Raw genomic sequence first — 16,055 nt, 5'->3', positions numbered from 1 at the left:
CAGAAATAACGCTATCGATCTGAAAAGTTCTCCACTAAAAATGTAAGAGAATGCTCGAATTGGGAACGAGAAATATTTTTTCACGATATGATCGTATAAAATCTCGGAATCAGTCATTAAGAAGTCGTTCGAGGTGCTAATTTCTTGACACTGACGATCACCAGACGTTGTTTACATCAGAGTCTAGTGACTAGACTAAAAACACACCTTGTTGAATCGCACGCAAGTCGAATGTTTCATCCGAGAGAACCAAAAACCTGAGGATTTTCGTGAGTAATTTTATGACGTACAGTTTCCCACTATTTCCATTACTTCTCAGAAGAATATTTTTCAGTCGAAACATTAACATTTACAATGACTTTCTTTCAGCGATAGCGGCGATGCTTTCATTTTACACGTCCATCGTGTTCTCAGTAACCGAGCGTATTATAAACGTCTATTACTTCCGAAGGATCATTAGCCATTCGTATCGGTCGAGAACTATGTAAAAGAATTTCCGCGATCCTTGCCTAATTGATTCGAAGCTTCACGTTCGTCCAGGTATCGCTCATCCTTTTCGCATTAAGCGTCTCCCGCGATTCACGCGCACGAAAGCGCATGAATAAGCGAGCAAGCATGCTGATGGACCTTTGGCCTTGTTAAACGCTCGATCAAGCGAAGATCGAGTCGAGAGTCAAGACCGTTCTCGTCCGAGTGCTAAACGTATTCGTGAACCTTATCTCAATAGCCGGAAATTAGAAACTTTCGAAATCTTGTGATCGTTCGGAGAAAAACACCCCTTACATTAGTGAAGTTGACTATCATTCGAACATCCACTACTCTCCCTTGTGAATAAGTTAGCCAAAATTAATTGCAAACATGAACCTGCAAGCATACATAGTTGAAGTTGGTGAAACGGTCGTTGAAATTAAAATATCGTGTTCTAGCGAAAAAGGAAGAAAAGAAATCATTTAGGGAAAAGGAACAAGCTGTTGTCGCAGTGTGGAACACTGATCACCGAGACACTATGAAGGAATATCGAAGCATAATTTCTGTATTCAATGTTGCAATCGGTTTGTTACTGGTAAGTAATATGAGAAAGTCTTAATTATGTTTTAATAAGTTACTACTTAACTTAGCATTGGACTTTTGGTATCTTCTTTACAAAAGCATCCAATGAGTTTAAGAAATCCAATAATTTAAGAAATAATTTTTATTCGGTTCTGAATGATAGGCCTTTCACGCTCTAAGTAATTAATTATTATATTTGTTCTGGATAAAACTATTCTCAAATTTTAATGCATTGTCTCTTCTTTACAAAACCATCCGAAGAAGTGTGTTTCTATCATTAATAATTAATAAAAAACAATTTTTCTCAAAGACTAGAAATATTAGGTTCTGAATTGTACGAATTTTATCAGTTGTAAATCTGATACTATCAGGTCTGATAGTTTGGATTTAATTGTAGTAATAATATTCATGATAGTTTCGACTAAATAGTGTTTCTCTATTACTAAACAATTGTCTTAAGTTTTTGTTTCAATTTTTTGTTAATGTTTTTCTTAAAATCTACGAAATGATAGTTAATACATAAATAAAATACAAGTAATATACATAAAATATATTTCTAAGCCGTTTTGCTTGATAAAACAAGAATGAGAGTAGAATACCATAATTCAAGGACTGTAGCAAAGATAATACAGTAATCCTTGAGTTAACCATTTAACTATTTTCAAGCTTGAAGCCGAATAATCGCGTTAACTCGAATGAAGATTAAACGAAATTCATTTATCGGATAGTTTGATTACAAGGCCGTTGTTTGAAACAATGCGCTGAAACGATAAACTACTCGTAGAACTTAAACCAACGACCGTCTTTGCAGTTGACTGATCGTGGTCCACAGACTTGTCAGAAGTCTCAAAGGGAACGTCAGCTTTTGATTACAGAGTAGCTCGATGCCCTGAGTCTCGACGAGATTAGATACCATTTGAATTAAAAATAATAATTATTTTACGTTCGTTTTCTTTATTTCTCGTGTATCTTATTAGAATCCCTCGCGTTGAAAGTTGAAAATATGTATTAACGCAATCTACCAACAAGAAAGAAGACAATCTGTCAGCTGTATTTGAAAAGGATTTTCCAGGACATCTCCTCTCTATCTTTTGGTATTATGAAAGGAACGATAGCTTTTTTGAACGAAGTTGAATTATATTGGAAACCCGATGTATAAAAATAAATATACAAGAAATTATTTGTCGAAGATTGGTACGTAGAAATTTTAATAAATTTCAAGGTATACGTCTCAATGATTAATTCCGAATCAACCAAAGGTTTCATAATATTAGAAAGAACGAAAATTTGTAAGGAGTATCTCGATATTTTAAGACACGCAGTTAAATATCTTTTTCCATTTTTGATTCAAAGTATCAGAAACATTAGGATCTTAACGAATCGTATCTTTTGAAAGGTCTTCAACAGCGTCCACAGTAATTCTCAATGGCAAAATGAAACAATACCTTCTTGTAAAGGACAAACCTTCTGCGAGAATGTTGCGAATTATCCCTTTGATGTGGTGAAGAAAATAATTAGCAAACATTCACTTCTTAAAAATTATAGTAATCTCGATATGGTTAGTATTCATTTTTATAAAAGTATTTTCATTTTCTAATGAAAGAAATGCGACTTATCATGTTCTTCTTCTAATATTCAATCTTTTTCCCCGAATTTCGTATTTTTATTAATCAATTTATAGATTACTTCATTCTTTTACTTCTTTATGACATATTTGTACATAATATCTGTAAATGATAGATATGTTGCATTTTATTTTTCAAATTTTGTTGATTTTACTTTTAGGTAGAACCACTCAAACCCACTCTACCGATGCACTCAGAATATGGAACGAAACTCTGTCAGTCAATCGTAAGTACGTATAATTTAGTACTTGATTTCTATCTATATCTTTCAAAATAATTTCAGGAGAAAATTATATTTCCAAAAACGGCGGAAAATATAAATAACGAGTGGTCGTACGTCCTTAACACTGATGATGTGGTACAAGGGGTACACATAGAAAAATGCCTGTATGTAAAATACATACGTTGTCTATATAAAAGAAATTAACCCCTATCGGCTCTGTTTGTTTCGCGTCATAAAATACCTTTTTTAAAATAGCTTCTTAATTTTACTGTTACCTATATACATAGGAAGAAGAATATTTGAACAGATTGGACGATATAAGCAGCAATAACTAATATATTATCGTTGCCAATTTTATCGTTAAATATCCTAGATCAATGGTCCTCGACCTAAAGTGCGCGTATTCCTAATTGTAAGGGTAAAGACTTATAAGGGTATGTCAGGATCTTATCGATTGGTTATTAAAATTTTCATAATTTTGTAAAATTTGTTCAATGTTTGTGTCATCTTCCTATATATATATATATATATATAGTCTATGTATGTATATGTTTTATTTAATTAAAACAATCTTCGAATCATTATTTTTTTATAGCAACGAAGGTAAACGTTGTAGCTCGATAAATGGGCTCGCAAGAGGTTACATAACCGTATGTAAACAAAGATACGTTCATAATCAACTCCTAGGACTTCAGAAGGGTGGCTCGTATACTTATCAACAATTCCGATTTCCATCCAATTGCTACTGTTACATTGAATACGTCGGCCCTGACATACGGCTCGTCGAAGCAGCAGACTTTCAAAACAAATCAAGCGATATTAATTGACCTTATTAAATTCATTTGAAACATATGTCTATTTTCTAAAGAGGAATGAAATAATTAACAGTAAATTCCATTATTCTGTGATTTTTTTTTCATAATATTTATCCTTCTGTTATAGCTCGTTTATCCATATATTTGTATTGATTATCCATACGCGATATAATCGCTATGTCAGATTGTGCACATAAAGCTTCTTAAACAGATAAAAAGGAGTGTTTATTGCTGTAAGAAATTTTTGCAGAGCAATATTAGGTAACAAATAACTGAACAATTAGGGGGGAGGTAGATATATAAGGAGCAAAATAAGTGTAGGAAATGTAAAATCGAAAGTTCGTCCAAAGCCGAAAGGCACGGACTAAAAAATAAATAATAAGTGAACAATTATATTCTAATCTTTTTGATATAAATGAATTTTTTGAGAAACGAATTATGTTTTATATTTTTATTCTATTGCTTTGTGTTCAATGTTTATTGTTTAATAATCAGACATTTATTATATTTCATTTATACACGTAAGTACATATGCTTCGAATAAGAAAAGTGACAAAGTATATAGATATAAATGTAATAAAATTTGAATATCACGACAGGACGAAGTGATAAAGTGTTAGATATGTAAAGTGCAGTGAAATAAATAAAAGCAATAACTCTGCAAAAATATGTCTTCAATTTTTTCATTTCATCAGAAACTGTATGAATGACGGAATATTTCCAAGCATTAAACTTTCATTTTATTTCCCATTAAATTTTGTTAAATAAGAATAAAAATATAGTTAATCTATTAAAATCCGACTATTTTCGCTTACGTAAGAAAAGATTGTAATTAACTGCAGTTTTTATCTTGATGCAAAATTTAAGAATTAATAATTGTTAGCTATAAAGAGATAATTTGGTGGCAACGTAATCTGTGTATTAAAAATAGTAACTAATAAAATACAGTAGCATAGTAGCAACCAAATAAAAAAATTTTTCTTGATATATTTATTTTATTTCACATTTCGGTCGTTATTTCCAACAGCTGAATATATTGTGATTCAATAATACGTCACCATGTCATAACACCTGTTAAACTGATAAATATGATATCTGGAAAATAATATGGGAAATAAAGCTACATACAGAACGAAAAAAATTGGAATTTTTTGATTTCTTGGCAACATATTCGATAATATTTTCAATGTTATTTTACAATAAAATTTATTTACATTTTATTACCTTCAATGGGATTTGTTCCAATTATACGTTTCTTGTTCGATAATCTTGCTTGCAACGTTTTAATCCTCTCAAAAAGTTTTACATTTATTACCAAATTAAAGATCATCTTCCTTTTTATAAAATCAATTGGTTTTAATTATATTTCTTTGATTTGTAAATATTGTACATTAGGATTTCGATAATTTGGAGACAATTCTTTATATATAATACTGTGAATACAAAGAACTATTTACATTAATAAATTGTTAAAAAATTTTCTTAAGATATCAGTTGATTTTAGAATGCATAAATAAAGAACGGGAAACACGAATAATTAGTAAAAAAAACGAATTAAAAAATTAAACTTCTGTTCTGCGGAATAATAAAAATTTCCATTTATGTATTTTTCTTAAGATGTAACCAACGTTGTTTCCACTTGTCAAAGCACAATATTCGTCCTTTCATTTCTGAGCTGATATTTTATTTAATACTGTTTGAAACAAATATATAAAATTTACAATAAATTGTCTTTAATTATGTATATCTAAAGTCATACACGTGTCTTCTTAATATGTCTTTAATACTTTTTCTCAGAACAAGTTACTTGCACGCAATAGTAACAATATTTAAACAAGTGACGTTAATGATATTAGTATAACTCTGTCACTTATAATAAAAATAACTTGTATAATTTACGTAAGTATCTTTATATCCGATAACATGCTTTTTTTATCTATTACCATGTTGCTCTCATATCTCCATGTTTCTTAACTTTGACTGTAACGTTCGAAAATGATAGAATAATAAAACAAAACTCTCGTATCTTGTTATAAAAATAATATAACAACAACAGTACTGAATAATTAAGTGAAAACAACCGCAAGTATCCGAAAATACAATACGATTAACGTTCTAGCTAAATGCGAAACGAACAAACATAATTTGTTATTACACGTAACTCGTCTACTTTGCGTTTCATTATATGTAAATACGAAACATTTAAGTATTAAAATATCGTTTGCGCAGAATAACAAAGCAAGTATAATTGGGATATTTCAAAATTCGAAATAACATCAACTTGAATAAACCACAAAACTTTTGACAAGTTGTAAAAACACAGCAGGACACACTAATTACAAGAGCTTCCGCGAACGAACGTCAATATCTATGGCCACATTGGAAATTGACGAACATCATATCGCGCAAAGAAAATAAACGGAAATAAAAATATGTCTGCGGAAAGAAATATTCGCGGTTGCAGGTGTCGATGTTTAATTTTCATTCAAGTATAAAAGCAACGACATCGTCACCGTACTGCATCAGTCCGAAAAGGAAACAGCTAACCATGAAGGTCACGTTGTTGTTGTTGGCAGTATTCGTCTGCGTGCAGATAGCGATCGCAGGCTTGAGTATAGAAGCCAGAAAGGAAGGGGATGCGTCTGTAGAAAGCTCCGGATCGAAGAGTTCCCAAGTGGAGAAAAAAGAAGAAGCATCGCAAAGCTCCTCGGCTTCTAAATCGTCAAATGAAAAAGAAAGCGCGAAAATCGGCGGAGGCATAGAAAGCAGCAAAAGCTTAGAAACTGGCGAAGGCTCAGAAAGCGACGGAAATTGGAAAAACGGTGGAAGCTCGGAAAGCGGCGAGAAATGGAAAAACGGTGAAAACTCGGGAAACGGAGGAAAATGGAATAACGGTGGAAGCTCGGAAAGCGGCGAAAAATGGAATAACGGCGGAAATTCGGAAAACGGCGCAAAGTGGAATAACGGTGCAAGTTCGGAAAACGGAGAAAAATGGAAAAACGGTGGAAGCTCGGAAAGCGGCAAAAATTGGAAGAATGGCGGAAGCTCGGAAGGCGACAAAAATTGGAAGAACGGTGGAAGCTCTGAAAGCGGCGAAAGTTGGAAGAACGGTGGAAGCTCAGGAAGCGGAGAGAAATGGAAAAACAGTGAAAGCTCGGAAAACGGCGGAAAATGGAATAACGGTGCAAGTTCACAAAGCGGCAAAAAATGGAATAACGACGGAAATAACGAAAGCGGCGCAAAGTGGAATAACAGTGCAAGCTCGGAAAACGGAGAAAAATGGAAGAATGATGGAAGTTCGGAAAACAGCGAAAAATGGAATAATGGCGGAAACTCGGGCAACGACGGAAAATGGAATAACGGTGGAAGTTCCGGAAGCGGCGGAAAATGGAATAAAGGTGAAAGTTCGGAAAGCGGCGAAAGTTGGAAGAACGGTGAAAGCTCGGAAAGCGGCAAGAATTGGAAAAATGGTGGGAGCTCGGAAAGCGGCAAAAATTGGAAGAACGATGGAAGCTCCGAAAACAGCGAAAATTGGAAGAACGGTGGAAGCTCGGAAAGCGGCAAGAATTGGAAGAACGGTGGAAGCTCGGAAAGCGGCAAAAATTGGAAGAACGATGGAAGCTCCGAAAGCGGCGAAGATTGGAAGAACGGAGGAAACTCGGAAAACGGCAAAAATTGGAAGAACGATGGAAACTCGGAAAGCGGCAAAAATTGGAAGAACGGTGAAAGCTCGGAAAATGACAAAAATTGGAAGAACGGTGGAAGCTCCGAAAGCGGCAAAAATTGGAAGAACAGTGAAAGCTCGGAAAGCGGCGAAAATTCGAAGAACAGTGAAAGCTCGGAAAGCGGCAAGAATTGGAAGAACGGTGGAAGCTCGGAAAGCGGCGAAAATTGGAAGAACAGTGAAAGCTCGGAAAGTGGCAAAAATTGGAAGAACGGCGGTAGCTCGGAGAGCAACGAGAGCTGGAAAAGTAGTGAAAGCGGAAATAAAGGCGAAAGCTCAAAAGACAGCGAAAGCTGGAAGAGTAACGAAAACTCGAAGAACGACGACAGTTGGAAGAGCAGTGCAGAATCAGGTAGGATTAATAAATTATCAGACGGATATACAGAAATTTACTAAACTATAAAATTTAGAGAAGTTAGCGGAATTAAACCCCTATGAATTATTTACTCTTGTTCAGTGCGGAAATAGCCTTGTTAAAGTATACTTGTAAAATCTTTAAAGTCGATTTTCTCGAAAACGGAACCTCAGATGGGAAAATGTTATAGTAAAATTTTTCCTTAATTTTTCACGCAGAATTATCCCGTATATGAATATAGATCTGTAAATACTAGAAACCGTAAAACAAAAAGATTTCTTTAATCCATAAACCAATAAATTTATTTTACAGAAAAGTGGAAAGATGGTGAGGTAGTGGCGGAAGGCAGCGTTAGTATAAACTGGGCAGATGTCAAAGAGCAGGTTAGCAACATTGCTACATCGTTACAAGAGGGTGGTAACCTCAAGGCTGTATTGAAAATAAAGAAAGGGGAAAAGAAAATTTCAATTTTGGAAGAAATCAAGGAGAAAATCCATGTATTACTGAAATGGATTCAAGAAGGCAAAAATATTAGCAGCCTATTAGATTTGAAAGAGGGTAGCAAGGATATTGCGTCGTTGAAAGAAATCAAAGAAAAGATCCTTTTGGTCGTTAAGTTAGTGAATGAAGGAAAAGACACTAGTGGTCTTTTAGATTTAAAAGCGAGTGGCAAAGTAATTCTAGAATTGCAAAGCGCCGTAGAAGAGGTTCTCGTGAAGTTAGAGAAGATGACCAAAGTATCTGAAGCTCTTTCCGGTTTACTAAAAAACAAAGTTATCTCAGACATAAAACCGCTTCAAGCAGTAATTCCTTTAGTTCTTGAATTGCAAAAAACAGACATTAATCTTAGTATCTTAAACAAGTGGTCCGGTACTAGCGTAAGTGCTATAGACATAGAACGCGTCACGAAAACGGTTCCAGTACTCCTTCAATCCGTGAAAGGAGGGATAGATATTCAGAGCCTTTTGAGTGTGAAAGGTGCAAAGAAACTTGGCATTAGTGCTTTGGACTTGCAGGCTGTTCAAGGAGCTCTCGGCGTGGTTGGAAAGCTAAGTTTAGGTGGTGCGTTGAACCTAAAAAGCTTGTTGAACTTGAAAGGTGGCGCTAGTGTGTTAGGTGCAGGAAAGGTCCAAGGATTACTTTCTTTACCGAAACTTTAAGAGATAAACCGATAAAGGCAGATATACTCTCGGAAGATTTTTTTGGAAGTTGAATAGTCTGCAAAAAAATTAATTCTGATTATTATAATTTAGCCTAAAATATTAAATAAAATGGAGAAATATATGAGAAATAAGGTTGAAATATATAAATAATAAGTTTTAATTTATATGTAATGTGTTGGGAAGAAATTTCTCTAATAATAAGTCGAATTTATAATTTATCGATATATTGTAAACACGGAGCTTGCACTTGTTCAAAGAAAGTTCTAATATAATACAGAAGAATGAAGCATCAGCAGTATATTTATTTCTATATAATAGCATCCCTACGCCCCTATAATATTTCCACGATATTAAGTACATTATACATTCATCACATAATTTTGATGCTACATAGTAAAGGCATCGCACAAAGTATTCACAGATCCGTACAAGGGATCGATTAATGAATTCAGATCTAGTTACTACAATATGACAAAGTCGAAGATTATAGTATTAATTTGACGAAAATTTAAATTCGACGAATACTTTTTATTTTTCGATAATTTTTTTAAGCTCAGAAACGATACGAATTCAGTTTTCATCAATTTTTCTATTTCAATACTCTGCTAAAATGCACTTTTTCTGCTTTGTGGGCGAATAGTTTAATTAAAAAACCTGAACTTTATTTTCAAATTCATTTATAGCGTGCATTATACAGTACTCTTATGATATGTTCGTTATTTGCATTGAAAACTACCCGTAAAACTTTGCGATAAATAATTATAAAATTAACGAGTGTTTGATTGATGGATCACTTTCTTTGAAAAATACGTGATATTTCTATAATATAAATTTGAAGGAAATTTAGAGACATAATTCACAACGGAGGCCACATTCAAATCTCGCGATACTTTTTTAACAGTAAACTATGGTTCAGCAAGCAAACAAAAGATAAGAGAATGCTCGAATGAGAAATAGTTTTCTGAAAGACTGTATTTCTATATGTAAATAAATTGAATATGTGTATATAAGTAAATTCGTTACGCAGGAGTCTCAATTTTTTAAACACTTACATTTTAAGTAGATGTGCTTCAGGCTTGGATATTATTTAAATAAAAAATAATCAATCTGTCGAATACCTCCTACATCCTCGACGATTTCGATGCCCTTGAAATACATTGTCAAGATCATCAATATTTCCAACTTTTATCTGCACATATAATGGGTGCTCGATGCTAATTTTTGTAAATAATCATCTCAAGAACGATTATTTAAATAACACGTTATCTTATTTGATAATCATAACAATCATCACGTAATCATTTTGGAATAATTGTGCATTAGTGCATTTAAATGAGAAAATAAAATTTCTTTAAATTATTTTATTTCTTCGCCAGTGTAAACGATTAGTTTGCAACAACGCGACCTTCGTGTTATTACATAAGACAAAGTTACTGTTCTAAAATTATCTTGAAACGTCAAAGTAATAAATTATCTGAATATTTTTGTTTCAAATAAATTGTATCCGCATCTGCTACTGTTTTGAAAAATATTCAACCTTGTTACTAATTTTACAAATCGATAAAAGAGGTTTGTGTTCCAAATTTCCTGCATGCTTTCCATCAATATTACGTAAATTGAATTTTTTAGTGATTAATAACAATTGATAAATTCTATCGAAATTTTTGTCAGGAGAATGTTCGGTCTCTATATTTGTTGGTTTTACACATATCCTATTAATTTATAGATACTTGGAGAATATAACTTGAAATGAACGGATTATTGTTTCGCTATAATCACGTTGAGCATTGTTGAACTCACTGAATAATCTCACTTTTAAAATTTGCAATGGAAATTCTCTTTTAACTTGCCTTCATATTTAACGATATTAACGATACATGCCGTTCACGATCATTAGAATGTTTCAAACTAATACGAAGCCACATAGTATTATTTAGGGAGCTTTCAAAACAAGTCTTTAGAACATAGCTAACAAAATATGTTTGCTTCATTATCGTGATTCTTTCGCGTGAAATTTCTTACTTATATCATTTTGAAGTTTTCAAAAGCAGTTTCTATAAAGTCCTGTACGCCTTGCATCCAGTTCGTAATTCTTATTAGCATAAAACGAGACTTTAATTATTCAGCTCCCTTTACACACAAACTGTTCAACCGTTATGTTAATGCAATTTCAAAAACTATTTACGTAATTCGAAGAAATGAAAATTGTTGCATGAACTTTAATAATCATTATAGAGTCAAATTTGTAACGGTTTGCAGAAAATATATACTCACATTGGTATCTTCCCAAGAATATGATTGTTTTGTTGAAAGGATATGTCAGACGTCGATATTCCGCTTCGTGACTTGACTATCTCATATCTATTATTGAGGTGAAGTTAATAGATACGTCTTCGAAAGGGAAAAAAGATCAACAGTATTCTGAAAGGATAGAGAGCATAATTTAAATCGTGGGTCATTTCTTTAATAACAAAATATTAGAGTCATATCGAATTCCATGAAATTTAATCGATCCTTTGATACAGTAATTTTGTACTTTTCGAGATAATATGCATTTCGACAACTGTGTTTAAGAAATTTTGACAATTTCGTAATTACGTGAATAATAAAACATTAAATAGATTTTATATTAAAGCCAGTGTATATAATCAGTTAAAGAAGAAATAGGTAAAACAACAGGTGGATATTCTGTGAAAAAAGGAAGCTGGAAATTCCTTTCTGTTATATATTGAAGATTAGATTATTATGTACCGAAGACAAATATTAAGTTTAATGTCATTAACTAATCACGTTGGTCAAATTTTATTTTATTAATTGGTTTACGTAATCTTACTTTTCACGCACTCTTTGTCTTTACTTTGCCTACTTTTCTATATTTCTCGTAGCAGAAAATATGCGATAAGTAACTTAGTTTTATATTGTTTCTATCATACAAAAGTGACTCGAGAGAATCAATTAAAATTCTACCCATCACAAGTCTCCTGACTTAGAAACTAGGTTATACTCCAGGAAACGTGGCTAATTTAATCCAGAACATCAGTGAAAGGAGCGAGTCGAGGCTGAAAACAATTTTGAATTATTAACGCGGTGGATGCGACTTCGTTTCTGCTTCCATTGACGCGAATACTTGTAAGAGTGTTAGCCATATCACCTTCAAACCGACACGACGTCAGATTTGAATTGGTAAATCTTGGAAGGCATAGATTTCAGAATATTCGCACAGGGCCAAGAATTTCGTAGATAATGTATTCCACGAAAAAAGTCAAACGTTTGTCTTCATCGCGTGCCAATCTCTCGAAGGATCAAGCAATTTTGCACGAATAAAACTTCGAATATCAACGTGTTGCATCTTTTACTCAGCCTTTCTCAAGCTTTCGCTCTTACCCAATAATTGAGATTAAGTTAAATTAATTTAAAGAAATATACCCTGAATACATTAATCTAAATAAACAATTACATTATGTACTTTGTTAAGTCTTATTTTAAATCACAAATATTACTAGAATGCACAGAAAACAAGAGAAAATCTCGAAAAAATGTCTTTTATTAAATACAGTTTTACTATATTACTAACAATGTGCTAATTAGCACCTAATTCCATACAAGTAGAAAATTATTTACCATATTTAAATTATATATCATTTAATATATCTAATATATTACAAAATTATTATTAGTTTACCTATAAACGTTTCATAAACGTAATATTCTACTGGATAAACCATCGTTTTATAACATACGTAACATTACCTCCATACAGCTACAAATCACACCGGAATCAATCTTAATATTTGAATATAGTGGTTCAATGTACCAACGGTAAAGCTTGTCAGTTTGCCACCTTTGTCATCGATTCTGGTATTCTCTTTGGCGACGCTTTATTCGTCAAAGCATTGATACCTCTGACAATTTTGGCTGATACCATGAACATTATGATACTCCTAACCAGATCTTTGGATTCTGTTCTAGGATGAATAATTTTCAATAGGATACCATTAAAGAGACAAACGTCAATTTTCTAACGTTGCTCCGTCTATGTCTGAAGCTGATTAGTATCCATTTTAGCTCTTGCTTTGTCGAGTTGACGTTGTATTACACTATTACCATTTTCCTGCCTATGATTATGAAATGTCATATTATATAAATGTTTATACCATTTCGTACGTTTAAAAAAACTTAACAGACAATATCTTTATATAAAACTATGATTATGTCATACAAAACTACTACTATTATGACAATTTGTAGACAAAAGTGTTCTATCTTTTTATAGTAAAGTTTTTATGGTAAAGAAAATTTGTTAACTTTCGCAAGACTTTAATGCGCTCAATTCCTTGCTTTCTTTCATTTTATAAAGATCAAGCGATAATGTTCTTTCGTAAAATTTTGCGAAGTTTCGTAAAGATTGAAATAAACGATAGTTGAACTATACTAGTACAGATGGATAGGATAGGTGAACCGAAAAACTAACATTGTCTTGTTGTAAAACGTATCTTTTATTGATAAATTCTCAATGTTTCTTTTTCATCGTTGTATTTGAGTTGTTCATGTCAAATATTAGGAGTAGTACTCGTCCAGATTGAAATTCTGTTATATAAATAGCAGTTCTTTTCTACATCCATACTTAAATTACATGTATATTATCATTTAAGAAATATTTTTTTATTTGACTTTTTACAGTTGCACCAATTACTATAATAAGTTATCGGTTAAAAATATCAATTATTGCTTTTATCGAGGATTCCAATAATCGATATTACCATTTTGTCAAAATATTTTTCTTTTCATTTCTTAAAATTTATTTCGAAATATATCAATGGCAATTGAAAAAGCTACTGAACAATCAAATTTTAGATAAAATTTACAGTTTTCTTAGAAATGATCAATTCATCGTAAATAGAGGGAAATCTGAAAGATGATAAAGGAACATTGTTTTTCAAAGTCAATCCACATTAATATCACGTGTCTGCTCCTTATAATCGCTCGCTTGGAACACAATTTACACGTAAATGAATTTATGCAAAAACCAAAGCAGGTTCTTAAATCAGAAATTTCAGTAATGTAAAAGTAGATTGAATGGGCAGTCAGTATTCTCTGTAATGTTTTAAATGCAAATTGTAGCCTTTTGCAAAATCTACGTCCACATCTTTGTGGTCACATTTTGTCCACAAAACGTGTAACATTTTAATTTATACTTTAAAGCTTCAAAGAAATTCAAGTAATAAAATCTGGTCTCTCGAGACTTTTGAATTAAATTATTAGATTTTAACATGTACAAAGTTATTACATAAATTGACCATTTAGTAAAACTCTCCTTTGATCTTTATAAGAAGCTTTAAGTGTAGCTTCAACGTGAATGAAGTATGAAATATGTATGGCTAATTAAGAAGCAATTTTAATATAATAATCAGAAAACTACAAAATTTAAATAACAGCGACATATGGTACGTCTAACAATTATTTACTTGATGCATCAATTCTTTGAGAATTTCGCGCATTAGGAGGATTTTAAAGATTTAAATTTTTCCTACTCGCTTCAATATTATTTTATATTTTATCTCGTTTAATAACTGTTCATTAATTGGTACTGCGAAAGATCTCGTAAAACAGGAAATCGAAATTAACACAATTTAAATGAACTCATGAGACCAGTTTGATACAGAAATATCAAACTATAACGTGGCAAATTCAAAACAAAGTATTCCTCCATTCTAAATTCCTCCATTTCTAAATCCTCGATATCGCGCAAAACAGTTCTTAATACTTCAAATTGCTAATTGCTTGACTGACGGAATTTTCTATCTTGTTACCAAATCTTCGTCCACCAGCGACCAACTTCTTCACTTCCATTCACAGTTTAATTACAATTTAGCTTCATTCATTGTCAGTCAAGTCAGTCACTCATCAACGTTTAGAGTTTAGCATTAGCAACGAATCAGCTACAGTTTAACAATTAGTCAGATCAATCAAGATACAAGTGATATATTTTGACCTATATATCTTATACAAGATATATTGTGATAATAAGGGCAAGTTCAGGACAGTTAACTCTTTCTCTCTCTCTCTCTTTCTCTCTCTTTCTTTCTCTCTTTTAATCTAACAAATACTATAAACCAGTATCCATATAAGTCAGTTCCAATCACTCTTTCTCGTGCTAATGGATGGACCTTCGGCAAGATTAAACGGCACCAAACGCAATATTCCAATCGTCGAGGAAATATAAAAACTTTATCAGTAACGTCACCAAGCATCTATCACCTTCGAAATGAACCTCTAAATATAACGTGCAGGTTTGTACACGTGGCAAATAATAGTCCTCATGCATACCGTGTAAACCATTAGCATTATTCGACGTTCCTAATAGATTGGACAAAAGCTCGTAGATTCGTTCACGTGACTCATCAGAACACTATCTCTATCATTTGAACCAAATTAAACTGGTTCTTTCTTATAACAAACAACTTTGTCAATCAAACCGTTTTCTGTTTGAACAAAGGAGCTTTTGCCAGCGAAGTATACAAAGCTTCTGCATGTTTATGGAATTCTTTACATTGTGACGTAAGCTACTGTAAATTTTAATACATTTTCGTCGGTAGGTGTTTGGGACGTTTTAAAAAGTTATTCAAATTCCAACATAAAAGCGGTTCAATGATGGACCTGAAAAATATTACACCAAACGTGATAGAATTTTTTAGCCGAGGAGTATAATATTCTACGTGAGATGCTTGATTATCAGTATGGGATGGAATGAAGATCATTTTATTATATGACATGCCTTTTTATGTCTATGTAGATATGTATCATGAATAAGTAATGCTTCGTAGATATACATAAATGATGTTATTCGACAATAACTAAGAGTTACACCATTAATTTCATTTTTATGCATAAAGAATAAGTCATTATATTAATTTTACTCGTTTCATTTATCATTATTAGGTTAATTATGATTAGTAAAAGTAATCTTTTAACAGCAGGTTTCCAGACTTTTTGAAGTCAAACATGAGAAATAACATCAACTAACTTAAAATCATATTTGAAATTCCGATCTTTCAACTTATAGTTACCGAAAGATCCGAAAACCTTATAGAGAAATTTGT

General features: G+C 32.4%; 2 protein-coding genes across 2 annotated transcripts; both read left to right on the top strand.

Moving 5' to 3' along the window:
* Window positions 1–662: 662 nt before the first annotated feature.
* LOC122572542 (protein spaetzle-like) lies at window positions 663–3,891 on the top strand. Its single transcript, XM_043737607.1, has 5 exons — window positions 663–1,063; window positions 2,447–2,608; window positions 2,836–2,901; window positions 2,959–3,062; window positions 3,494–3,891. The coding sequence occupies exons 1-5, from the start codon at window positions 1,007–1,009 to the stop codon at window positions 3,723–3,725; spliced, it is 621 nt and encodes a 206-aa protein (XP_043593542.1). The 5' UTR covers window positions 663–1,006; the 3' UTR covers window positions 3,726–3,891.
* Window positions 3,892–6,261: 2,370 nt separating this feature from the next.
* On the top strand, window positions 6,262–9,126 carry LOC122572529 (uncharacterized transmembrane protein DDB_G0289901-like). Its single transcript, XM_043737580.1, has 2 exons — window positions 6,262–7,789; window positions 8,105–9,126. Exons 1-2 carry the CDS (start codon window positions 6,262–6,264, stop codon window positions 8,950–8,952), a joined length of 2,376 nt encoding a protein of 791 aa, XP_043593515.1. The 3' UTR covers window positions 8,953–9,126.
* The last annotated feature ends 6,929 nt before the right edge of the window (window positions 9,127–16,055 follow it).

The sequence above is a fragment of the Bombus pyrosoma genome, linkage group LG11, assembly GCF_014825855.1.
Source record: "Bombus pyrosoma isolate SC7728 linkage group LG11, ASM1482585v1, whole genome shotgun sequence".
Taxonomy (NCBI): domain Eukaryota; kingdom Metazoa; phylum Arthropoda; class Insecta; order Hymenoptera; family Apidae; genus Bombus; species Bombus pyrosoma.
The sequence above is the reverse complement of the archived record's forward strand: the minus strand, read 5'-3'. Positions and strand labels throughout refer to the sequence as shown.

What these genes read in the sequence shown, in the direction of transcription:
- LOC122572542 (XM_043737607.1), top strand. Translation starts at nt 1,007, where the DNA reads ATGAAGGAATATCGAAGCATAATTTCTGTATTCAATGTTGCAATCGGT. An exon ending in ATTATAGTAATCTCGATATG is followed by an intron (nt 2,609 to 2,835) that starts GTTAGTATTCAT and finishes TTTTACTTTTAG; the next exon opens with GTAGAACCACTCAAACCCAC. An exon ending in GTACACATAGAAAAATGCCT is followed by an intron (nt 3,063 to 3,493) that starts GTATGTAAAATA and finishes ATTTTTTTATAG; the next exon opens with CAACGAAGGTAAACGTTGTA.
- LOC122572529 (XM_043737580.1), top strand. Translation starts at nt 6,262, where the DNA reads ATGAAGGTCACGTTGTTGTTGTTGGCAGTATTCGTCTGCGTGCAGATA. An exon ending in GAAGAGCAGTGCAGAATCAG is followed by an intron (nt 7,790 to 8,104) that starts GTAGGATTAATA and finishes TTTATTTTACAG; the next exon opens with AAAAGTGGAAAGATGGTGAG.